The sequence below is a fragment of the Puntigrus tetrazona genome, chromosome 4 (genome assembly GCF_018831695.1).
Source record: "Puntigrus tetrazona isolate hp1 chromosome 4, ASM1883169v1, whole genome shotgun sequence".
NCBI classification, from domain to species: domain Eukaryota; kingdom Metazoa; phylum Chordata; class Actinopteri; order Cypriniformes; family Cyprinidae; genus Puntigrus; species Puntigrus tetrazona.
Window position 1 is genome coordinate 10,152,692 of NC_056702.1, and position 12,149 is coordinate 10,164,840.

General features: G+C 43.0%; 2 protein-coding genes across 2 annotated transcripts in view; one reads left to right on the forward strand and one right to left on the reverse strand.

The window, feature by feature from the left end:
* Nucleotides 1-5,008, reverse strand: part of snd1 (staphylococcal nuclease and tudor domain containing 1) — a 141,254-nt gene extending 136,246 nt beyond the window's left edge. Inside the window, exons 1-4 of the mRNA XM_043238015.1 lie at nucleotides 4,730-5,008; nucleotides 2,278-2,427; nucleotides 588-708; nucleotides 399-480 (exon numbers count right to left, since the gene is read on the reverse strand). Coding sequence (XP_043093950.1) covers nucleotides 399-480; nucleotides 588-708; nucleotides 2,278-2,427; nucleotides 4,730-4,807 — 431 coding nt within the window. The 5' untranslated portion in view covers nucleotides 4,808-5,008. The remainder of the gene's footprint in view (nucleotides 1-398; nucleotides 481-587; nucleotides 709-2,277; nucleotides 2,428-4,729) is intronic.
* Nucleotides 5,009-8,455: 3,447 nt separating this feature from the next.
* pax4 (paired box 4) lies at nucleotides 8,456-11,795 on the forward strand. The gene is made up of 9 exons (XM_043238028.1): nucleotides 8,456-8,499; nucleotides 8,612-8,669; nucleotides 9,103-9,233; nucleotides 9,312-9,527; nucleotides 10,296-10,386; nucleotides 10,515-10,643; nucleotides 10,735-10,817; nucleotides 10,888-10,960; nucleotides 11,030-11,795. Exons 2-9 carry the CDS (start codon nucleotides 8,636-8,638, stop codon nucleotides 11,353-11,355), a joined length of 1,083 nt encoding a protein of 360 aa, XP_043093963.1. The 5' UTR covers nucleotides 8,456-8,499; nucleotides 8,612-8,635; the 3' UTR covers nucleotides 11,356-11,795.
* The last annotated feature ends 354 nt before the right edge of the window (nucleotides 11,796-12,149 follow it).

The window sequence follows — 12,149 nt, forward strand, 5'->3', positions numbered from 1 at the left end:
ACAGAGCGGCCCGCATACGCATCATTAAGTCCCGAAAGCTTAGGACGATATTACATCGCTCGTAGCCACAGGGAGAAAGGTGGATGGACGGGAGGCGTAATGAGAAGATGTGGCCTGAAGAGGGAGTGAGAGATCAAATGCAGAAATATGAAAAGCTAAAAAAGCCTGAGAATGTCTGAAATAACTTCATTAAAGGCGAGCACTGCCCCCTGGAGGACAAATAAAGCGTTTTTACAATAAACCCACTGTGACAACACAAATGAGCTCAAGCCAAGCGGACGAAAAAATAGCCGGCATTGTGATGGCTTTGACAATAGGTGCAACAATCGTACTGACACCAGTTGTTCGACGCTTGGGAGAAAAAAATATTAAACAAAACAAAAACACGGGGTTCTTACTTGTTTCCTCTGATGCCTTCTCTGCGAACTGTGGCAAGACCCTCGACCACCAGGGACTCTGCGATATTTTCTCCTGAGGTGTCTTTGGAGAGATCAAGTGCGTTACTATAACAACGCTACAATAAGCACACACACACGTTTCAGATCGGCACTGTCGCAATCTTTTTGGAGAACGTAAACTTCGCACACCTTTCCCCAGGTAGACGATGCCGTATTCCCTGCCTTGAGGGGTTTTGTTCTCCACGGTGAAGCAGACTTCTTTGCCGATTACCTTCTTGCGCAAAAACTCTCGTGCCTGGAAAGCCCATGGCTGAAAAGGACACACACACACACAGAGCTATTTAGAGCCATTCAGAGCCATTCAGCACTGGAGGATGTGCATTAGATTCTACAAAAGAGCCTCTATTCACTCAAGAGAGAATGGCAATGTCTCGACAAAAGTGTATAAACCACTTGCAAAAAAAAAAAGTGATGAATTTGATGTTTATAAACATAAATGATCATTACTGAAGGAAAAAGGTCACAAGATGCGGTGCGAAACAGTCATTTGAGAGACAGCGTGAAGCAGAACGTATGGTCTGAAGTGGCTTTTTGTCAAATCTTATTTTACTCCACGTTCTTATTTTTCTTAATGCATTTGCGAGCGACTGACGCTGCATTTAAAAAGGCACGCATTTTACCAGTTCATTCAGAATGTAGATCAAAACAGCAAAATTCAATATTACTGCTAAAAGAAATGTAGGCATTAAAGTTATTAAGCATGAAACTTATCGATAAGACTTGTCGGTACTCATAAGGTCTCACTTGTTACAATTAACTAATGCATTAACTAACATGCTGTGCTTGTGCTTTAAAAATTCTGATCGAACTGAATTACTTGACAAAAAAAAAACCATTTACATGTTGCCTGTCAATTCTGCGTGGCATGAAAGCTTGTCTCGCTCTCTCTCTCTTTGTGAGTGTGAGAAACTCTCAGCACTCTAAACAGAGCGACGCACAACCGCTACGGTGCATCAGATACATGACATCTGTTGATATCAATGAGAACGGTGTGCTGTAATGACGGACAATCAAACTCATACTCAGAGTGTTCAAGCACGGGAAAGTTAAAATAACTGTGCTAAACTTATTTGTAGCCTCCAATAAAAAAAATAATAATAAAAAATAAATAAATAACACTGGCATGCAGAATCTAACAATTTATTAGCCATGATGAGATTTAGTCACCTAACATGTATGTGCAACATTTAAAAAATTACTGCAATACTTATTTAATAAAGAAATTTTTTTTCTCAAATATATTTTATATGCAACGTGTAATTTTATCATACAAAAAGATAGATCTTTAAAAGGTTCTTTAAATGTAGCAACCAGATCGTGGTCCAATCAGAACCATTTATGCTAAAATGGTTCTTTGTGTCCCGATCGCATCCCTCAGCCCTCTCAAAGCTGATGATTTTTGTTTTGTTTTTTTATTTCAAAGATAAATACAGCTCATCTATACTTACATAGTAAATTTCTATTGTTTTACATGTTTAAGGACTTCCTGCACAATCCTCGTTTATGCACTTTAAAAGCGTAATCGGTCACCATATATTTTGTGCATTTTTTTTTTTTTTAACGAGAGACACAGCGGCATCAACTTCCGCTTTATAAATTTCCCAGGAAACTGCTATTTTTTTTTTTTTTTTGGTGCTTCTGAACTCGAAACAGACAAATAGCATCATAATTATGTTTTTGCAACATTCAGATTTTTCCCCAAAAAAATCACATCCAAAACAAAAGTTTCCATCACTGTGTAAACAAGAAATCAATAAAGAAAGAAACGGATTAATTCAACCAACTTTAGGTCCATAGAGAGCAGCTGTGTGCCGTTTACCTCATCCGGTGTGTCCTTGGTGTCCGGTTGACCCTGAACTGCGCGGCGGGCGAGAGCTCCGGCTCGGACGTTACTCAGGTTGATCTGTCGTTCTGGAGGGGGTCCTCCTCGCGGCTGACCCCTAACAATGACAGCACAACCAGACAGGACCTGCAAGGAAAAACTAAATCAGCGCTACTGCTTATATAACGTTTCATAAATAGTTTATCGTTCCAGTCGTGTCAACAGCGATGAGAGTCGCAGTAGAGCCGATGCAAACAATCGATCTGCCAGTCAAACACCGAAGGCCTGAGGGATCCCATCAGAATTCCTTCAAGGACCTGCTTGTTTGCGTTTGGCCGACAGATGAACAGCTACTATTACACCCACTAAACCAAGATAACATCCGTGAAACAATCACACAGCACTCGGCTTCAGTAGCTCTAAACAAACACAACGTAAAACACTCCGGGGAGACCTTGCCCCTCGGAGATCGATGATTAGGTGCATTCATATCGGTGCTTGTTCTCCGGGGCATTTACGGCACTAACGTTTACGGGCCTAATCATGCTGGATTTTTCCCCAAGAAGCGGTTTTTACAGATATCAAGGAGATACAGATATCCTCGATAGTCATGAAATGACTGAATGGAAACGTTGCGTGTTTTTTTTAATCGTGAGCTGAAATGAATTAATACATTTCTGCCTCTGTCCTGTTTGAAACGATCTGAGAAAATGTCTGTAAACTAAAAACACAAAACCATGCAACAAGCACTAATCGTCGCGCAACCTGGGCTTTATTTTTAACTCGCTAAACAACTAATAAATCGAAGCGGAGGCCGAACAGATCCACTGTAGGTTATTGTAAACTAACCGCTGCGGCCCGTCTTGTACAGCTTTGATTTGGCCTAAACACGAAACTGCGCTTTAAAAACGAGTACTTCCCGGTCTTGCTCAACCCCTTGTTAAATCAAAGCGTGGTGGATTCGGGAAACTCGTGGACGTTTTCCACCCCAGACTGCGGTAAACTGGGGCCTGTGTATTCTTCCATGCAGCCAGTAATTAGGCAGGCCTTTGCTCTCGAGGCCTTTCTAAAAGGAAAGGATGAACTCTTACAAGTCGGAAAGTATCTCGGCCATATGGAACTTATGATATTAATTTAATCGATTCCCTGGAATTCTCCAAGATGGATTAAATCGGTACAAAACTAGTTAAATACATATGGTATGATTGTATGGTATTATTGCATAAGGTAAAGGAGTTAATAAGCTAGCGTGGTTTTAAAGTACTAACAATTAGCGTATATTGGCGGAAACTATGAATACATCAAGCTGACATAACTTTTATTTGAATAATTTCAGGTCTTGCTGTGTTAAGTTTTTTTAAAAGCTTGACAGCCTCGCGTTAACCGTGCCGGGTTTCTCCATGGACAGGTCTTGGTTGGCTAAAGACCTACGTGTCAGTTTCTCCTATCTGCTCCCCCTTCACTCACCAGAGCGGACAAAGTAAACAGTCCAAAGCTGCGAGTCTTACAGTAACGCGGACACACCGCAGCACGCCAAACTGAACCGAGTCCCGGCGCGCGAGCAGCTCCTCGAGCGCGCGCGCGCGGCTCGGGCTAACGGGACGCACTTGAACTTTGAACTTCGCGCAGGTCACTCCTGATCGTGGCACTGACAGCTTGCGCTTGGTTAGTGAGCGGAAACGTGCTCGTTTTATTCGGGCGCACTCAAATCCCGACGAAGAAACTACGAGTGAAAACAGCTTCTGGAAACAAACTCTCTCACACATACGCAAGTTACTTGCATGCCGATAAATGGCAAGTTCTGCTGAACTAAGGGGGGGGGAGAAACAACAACAACTTTGCAATCAATCGATTTAGCTGTCATAACGCGCGAGTCGCCACCTACTGGCGCACAGTTTGCAATCTGAACGTACAAGAGAACGAATCTTTTGGTGAACCGATTCAAAAGCATCGAGTCGCTAGACTGGATTGATATCCCGTTAAATCTGCGGTTTAGCTTAAATCAGCGCAGAGCAGACCCCGGGAGCGCTTTAAACGCTCGGCTTCGATAAAAAAAAGAGAGTTGGTCAAACTCTCAGAGTCGGTTAGGACATACTGCGCCGCAGCTGCAAAACAGTCGGACTCGGAGACCGGCGTACGGTAACGCGTGGCGCGGTTTGCAACAGCAGCCGAAAGGCGTCAAAAGTCCAAGGAAACTTTGAACGTAGTGTTGCATAACCGGCCATCTGGATCGCAGCTGAAGACCGCTCAACTTCTCCTAATCTCAGCCGCTCGCGGAAACAACCGAAAGACTCGCCAAAAGTCAGAAGAACTGCAGGAAACGCGCACCGCGCGCCCGGCAATGAAAGAGCTGAACTTTTTGAAGCGCCCTCGGTCACTCGAGCACGAGTGGGTTAGCCAGCACCCCCGGACCCGCACTTGTGTCCCGTGTGTGTGTGTGTGCTCCTACCATCTTCACTATTCCCCTCTGCAGCTGCGGAGTTGAAGCTGGGTTGGACTGAACTTGCGCCGGTGCCGCAGATGCCATGTCCGCCGGACTGAACGAGTGTTCCGTTAGGGAGGGAAGAGAGAGAGAGAGAGGTGAAGGAACCGGGAGAATCCTACGAGACGCCTATACCGCGAGCCGAGGAAGGGAAGAGAGACCGAGCACGGCTGATCACGCTTTGCTTAACCGGAAGCACAGCGCGAGGATGTACACGTCGAAGCGTTGCACTTCCTCGGTCACCGCGTCACGCCCGCGCGCTGAATGGGGCGATTCGCTCGTGACGTCGGGAGGCGAGCGACGACTTCCGGTGAGCGGGGAGGTGCGACACGTCAGCACAGATTTGAAAAAAAAAGCGTGTGCACATCTGCAACACACCCCCCTGAAATTAGTTTTTTTTTTTTTCACCAATTTAAACGCGCTCGGGGGCTTTTTTCTGACTTGTTTTATTAAGAGGCGCTTATGACTTTGAATGTGCACGTGGACACTGAAAATACATGTATTACTGGAGATAAACCTAAACCTGCAAACAGAAAAAAAACAAGTGTAATTTTAATTAAATTTATGCCTGTATTTATTAAATTTTTTTCTGTTTTTTTTATTGTAACTTTATTATTTTTTTTACCGTATTATGCTTTTATTTTATTTTTTTCTATCTTTCTATGTATCTGTCTGTCAGTCTTTTCTGCGTTCCGTGTTTTGTAATTTTTTTTTTTTTTTTTTTTTTTTTTTTTTTTTTTTTTTTTACAAATAATAATAATTTAAAAAAGCATGCAAGCAATAGCATAAAAGTTGATTAGCATTACAGCGTGTGTAATAACTTGCCGAATGCGTCACTGTGATACCGAAACTGAAACCACTTTGCTGTGATTTTTCGCTCTTTGATTAGTTACTGTTTCGCTGGGTTTCCTATCCATGGATGCTCCATTACTGACAACCGTGATTCCATATTAAAATATATAAAAAATAAAAATAAAAAAAAAACTTTGCATGCTGTATGCATGAAATAAGAGCTCGATCTGTTTATGGAAATCTGGCAATAATGTTGCGGAGGTGCTCATTAAACACTAGATGACGCCATTTGACAAATCACGTTTTGCTTAAATGAATACCTCGATATTCCGCGTCTCTCTGCTCGGAACGAAGCGAACGCGCGAGCTTTTTTTCTTGTTGGCGCGAACTCATTTTAAAAGCAAGCAGCTAGATTCGCGGGAAGAATCATTCTGCTGGAACGATTAGAAACGTTCGCGCTGCCCTAAAGTGAAATGACCTTATACTTTATTTCGCAAAAGCCCATTTGTTTTATCTAATGTAAAAACACATATGCCGTATTAACTGAAAATTTGGACATATTACAATACGGACAAAAATTGGACCACGTCCACATCCGTACAATTATAACTGACCTTTTGGTTGTCGATTTACTTAATTAATAAAAAAAGACCAGTCTGGATGCCTTGGTGTTTTACGAAGGAGAAATTGAAACGCTGGCCGTTCATTTTCGGTTAACGCTTGCGTCGAAGCGCGCGCAAGAGCCTGACGCGTTCCCCTTCGCGTCAGCCTGCAACCATAAAGACAACGAAAACGCGCACGGCATCGTGAGACGGTCATATTGTCATATAAGGCACTGTTTAAGAAATTCAATCTTTATTTGCATTCTTGACTGTTCCCATGCTGGCAAAGCGTAGATTGAACTATTGCAATGTTGGTGTAATCAAGCGCTTTGAATATGATATGATATGATATGATGCAACTTTTTAAGCAGTTACGCGATTCAGTTAAAGATTTCGGGAGGAAATGTAAGAGATTAGACGTTCGTCTGCATTCTCGCACGGACGCAGAAGGGCACTTTTGTCTTTTGCAAGACACGCGTGAGCTTTGGTGCGAGCATGGAGAACTAAAAAGGAGCTTTCTATGTTTAAAGTCAGCGCGGTTTTCGCACCCTCCCGATTTAAAGCCGCATCGCAGTATTTGAACGGCTGTCCGAGTAGTGCACAACACGTGTGCGCGTTTGGAGAGCTCCGCGTGCACGTTTACGCGGGTGCAATATCACGGTTTAGCGCACTAAATCAGAGCACGGCGTGGAAAGATCGATCACTTAGGTTGCTCTCTTGATTTCTGAGGACACGGGATCCGTGAAAACATCAAGATCGCTTTTATTTAAACGCTCGAATTGTAAACATCCCCAAAGTGCCGGGCGAATTTGCGCGCACAGAGGGTTTCGCGATTTTTTTTTTAAATCTAATATTCAAAGCTCTAACTCGTTCCATTAATTGTTGTCTTTTTTTTTTTTTTTTTTTAAGTGAGCAAAAAATAGCACGAAGCTTTCTGAAGTAATACACAGATATGTTATTTATCTTTTGATCTCGTTGGCAAGGAGATGCTGGCGTTCAAACCGTTCGTCGCGTTTATATGCCGACCGTCCGGTCCTGCAGTCATTATTACGCTGTAAGGGGTGGTTAATATGTAATTTGCACCATATGGCATTTTAAAATCCAACCTTATTTCCACAATCTTCGATCTGTGTGGATTTACCTAATGATGCCCAATTAGTCATTGAGCAGGACCAAAGATGAGGCTTGTGTGGATACTCTCTCGCTAATATTTGCTCTCCAAATATTTCCTTTGAAACGTTTACAACGCATTTTATCTGCTGGCCAGACAAGGGACATCTGGGAGGGTTTTCGACTCACTATTTTTATAAATAAAACCACAATTGGTTCACGTTCGCCCCCCTGACTCTTATTTGTTCATGCTTGAAAGAAAATGTAATAAAAGGGGCTCCGTGATGGATTTATGATTTATCAAAAGCACTTTACCATATGGCAGTCGTCTTTGGAGCAGGTTTTCGAATGTTTGCTTTAAAAGAACTAAATCTGATTAACACGCAGCCCGCGGTCGTCGCGTGCGGGGACGGAAGATGCGCCGGTCACGTGACCGCCGGAGGAGCCTCGGTCTCCGCTCGTTTGAGAATCGCGCGAGTAAAAAAAAAAAAAAATAGGACACGCGTGCTCATTGATGGGTTTAGCGTTTCAAGATGATTGTGGCGGGAGCTGACCGCTTTGGCGCGTGGGCGCGCGCTCTTCGAGAACATCGTGGGACCTGTTCGGCGCTGGGCGGTGCTGAAATTGCACGCTGAAAATTATATTATTAAACCGAGCATTTATGAACAAAGTGTGGTTTGGCTTGACGAACGTAAGTCTTCAAGTGGGGGGTGAAAAGTCTGCTACTTTGTACCTACACTGAATATTTGTTCTCATAGCCTGTATGCGCGCGGGACCTGTGAGTCCAGGAAATCACTGCATCTGTCCCGTCCATGCAAACCGAGTGGATTAATCGGATTTACTACCGTTTTGAATCACGCATGCTAAATTAAAACGCAGAGTTGCTCCGAGGTCCGCCCCGTGCATCACTGCCCATAGTGTGCCTGAGATCCACGCTGAACAGAGAGCGCGCGAACATCCTAATGTTGCGGTAACCGTCGGATTAAGTAAACACCTGCGAGCCAAAATGTTTTCAGCAGTTGCTGATGCTGGAAACGCCGCTGTTTAAAAACCCGCGTGATGACTGGCCAGTCACCGTCCAGAGTCTTTATTTACTTTCTTCCTATGCGGACGGCACGTCATCTTCTTGATAAAGGCACCGGCTCATATATAAGAAGTCACGCGCGGGGATTAGTGAGAGAGGGTCGCGCGCAGGGACGCATCTCCTTCAAAAAGAACAAGACCGCATCGGCTGTAAGAACATTTCACCGCCTTTTAACTCATTTAACTTATTTTTTTCCCCTCTCGTATTAGATTTGCTTATAATGTAATATATTAAAATACAGTTTTGACTTTTTTCCCCCAGCAAGACCACCTGGTGCCGGTTGAGATGCGCCGCGCAAATTCCGATCCGGGAAACGAAGGTTGGCACTTGATCGTTAGAGTTCCTCCATAGATTGTTTAACGTTTTTAAAGTTAGAGTTTCATTGATGAAAAACGAGTAGTTAAATTGAGTAGCCTATAGATCATTTTTATTTATGTTTTATGAAAACGTGCCGCGTTTACGCGCGTTAGTTTTTCTTAACACTAAAAAGGTGGGCCCACAAATTGGTGCTGTGCCAAAAAGTAGCCCACAACATCCGTACCTTATTTAACTGTGGATATCAGTATTTTAGAGATACATTAAGTAGCTACCTAAAGTGTATAGCCTATATTAGTGACTAGGTTGTGAAGTGCGATTTGGTATTTTTGTTTCTTAAATGCGCAAACCTCCCAGTGATGTAGTGTGTGTGTGTGTGTGTGTGTGTGTGTGTGTGTGTGTGTGTGTGTGTGTGTGTGTGTGTGTGAACGCGTCAGGAGAAGGGAGTCTGAATCAGCTGGGCGGTGTGTTTCTGAACGGCCGTCCCCTGCCCGTCTATAAACGGAGACTGATGATCGAGCTCGCGAACGAGGGGCTGAGACCGTGTCAGATCTCCAGAATACTGAAGGTACTGAGGAAAGCCCCCCGCTTCACCGCGCGTTTACGCGAATCCGGACGTGCTGGGTTAACGGCGCGCTCTGTGCAGGTCTCCAACGGCTGTGTCAGTAAGATTTTGGGCAGGTTTCAGCGCACAGGGTCCGTTGGTCCTAAGGCAACGGGAGGCAGCAGACCCAGGCTCCTGACCCCGGACGTTATCTCCATCATTGCCCAGCACAAGCGGCGGAACCCCGCGCTCTTCGCCTGGGAGATCCGGCAAAAACTGGCCACGGATCGAGTCTGCAGAGGAGATAAAGTCCCCAGTGTGGGTTAAAACTCGATTGCGTTTGGTCGATTTTTCTTTGCTAGGTCAATATCAAATATTTATAAAAAGATCGACGTCAAAAGACGCGGTTGATTCTAATATTTAATAGTAATTAAAGGGATATTCACCCCAAAATTAAAACGTTGGTATCATTTATTTACCCAAACTTTTATGACATTCTTTCTTAAATATGAAGGCGAGTCAATGATTACAGAAAATGGGGTGAACTTAATTTAAATGTGAACACTTGTACTAACCTTTAGGCCATTTAAGATGTAGAGTTTGTTTGCTTCACCAGAGCGGATTTGGAGAAACCGAGCATTGCATCTCTTTCTAAATAAACTGATGCTCTGCAGTGAATGGGTGCCATCAGAATGAGGGTCCAAAAAACAAATGTTAGAAATGTCTTTATTATGAATTTGGTTATTGCAAACACACAGCCTTAACTTTATTTGACGGGCTGAGGATCATTGGGATGATTTTATCAGATGTTTTCACTCTCATTCTTACGGCACCCATTCACTGTAGAGGATCTGCTGGTGAGCAAGTGACCTTACGCTAAATTCAAACAAATTTTTGAGCATTCTGTTGAGTTGGTAGATATGTAGGTCATTTAAAGTCAACAGAACGTGTTAAAGGGACCATCGAAATAAAGTGAAACCAACTTTTTTTTTCAGTTGCAAGTCTAGCCAACAAAAAAGAAAGCATTTTCAGTCTGATTGATCAGGAAAAATGTGCGTATGACTCACGAATCGTTGCTCTCATCAGGTGTCTTCCATAAACCGTATTCTCAAGAAGATTGATGTAGATGCGGACGTGATGAACAGTGCGCACCCGAGCGTAAAACACAGTTACTCAGGTAATCTGTGAGTGAATACAGGTCTAGCGGGGCATGTTCTGATGCTAATGATAAAGGTGATGAAGTGCAAAGCTGTATTCATCCTACAAATCTACCGGCCTTCCCACTCTGACTTCCTTTTACCCTAGAGGAACGGCTGGACGAGCAGAGGAGTTTACACGCAGCAGCTCAGACAAATCAGCCGCTAATGAACAGAGGAACCTCTCATCGCGGCAGAACGGCGTTCACCTCAGATCAGAGCGAGAGGTTAGAGAAAGGTGATCACTTCTGTCTGCTCGGAGTCACCTGCGTGCTGTTGCATTGAGACACACGTCGTAACATCTCCCCTTCTGGTTTCTGGCCATTCAGAGTTTATCCGTGGGCTTTATCCTGACCTTCTGACCAGAGAAAAGCTGTCCGAGGAGACAAACCTTCCAGAGAACACTATAAAGGTAACTTAGGTTAACAAATGCTTTCAAAAGTGAAGGGGCTTAGATGTTTGACTTGATCTTCCATTCGAAGGTTTGGTTCTCCAATCGCAGAGCGAGAATGAGGAGGGAGCAAAAGGAAGAACCGAGTGACTGTGGATCACTGGGTAAGCGCTGATGTCTTTTTTCGTGGTAAATGTACACAGTGCGCGTTATAAAAGGTGTCTCTTTCTCAGGTGTAACTAGGCCAAGGTTTCTGGGAAGCAGGAATGCTATGATTTCGTTGACAGCAACATCTGGCAGCTCATTGGACGGCTGCTTGGCTCACCACTACACGCAATCTACTTTTCCAATGGCCCATCACACAGACAGAAACACGTTCCCATTGGCCCATTTGGACTCGAGCGCGGCGTCAACGTGTCTGTCGGATCGCACAGAGAGAAATGAGGAATCAGCTTACCGGTTGGTTCCTTTCGTCACAGATGAAAGGATGTTAATGACCAGCCGTTCACAGTGGGCTTCTCATCAGTCTCTGATTGGACAGGATGTTGCAATGTTTTGAATTCCAAAATAGAACGTTCATGGACATTGATGTTGTGGACAGTAGAGGGCAGCAAAGGAAAGGAATAGCGCCCTTCTTGTGGAATGTGTGTGTGTGTGTGTGTGAAAAAAATAAATAATATGAATTAAAATAATTACATATATTATATATACCTATATTGCATTTCCACAGGGTTTGCACAGGTCTTATGACAATTAATAATAATTTAATGATTTATTAATTAAAATGTAAAAATGTAATGGTTTTTGTAGTGGACACAACATTTAATGCAACGACTTTACAAATTAAAGACTTTAGGCTCAGGTTTAAGACTTTTTATTGTATTGACTTGTATTGACTTGAATTTTTAAGACCTGCCTATTTATAATTTATATAATTTTGCAGTGCACCTTTCAATCAATGTATGTGTATGTATATATATTACTGCTGTCAAATGATTAATCGTGATTTAAAATAATTTTTTTAATTTACATAATATATGTTATGCTTCTTTGACTTCATTTTTAACATTTTTCTAATTATTTGAAGTTTTATATTAGTCTGCTTCTTAAGTGAATCTATCATATTGTAGTGTTTTGTAGATATGTTACACAAGCTGCCACTGAGAAAAACCTCTGCACCTTTAGTGTCCATATTGGTACCTTAAAGGTACGCAGTACATATTAGTAACTAAAAGATACAAAAGGGTAACTTTTGGAAAAGTATCACACCATTGTGTAGCTGAAAAACGCTCATTAAGGATTTTTCAGTGCAGGAACATGTCAGGGCCCCCTTTATTTAGCAGCAAAATCAGT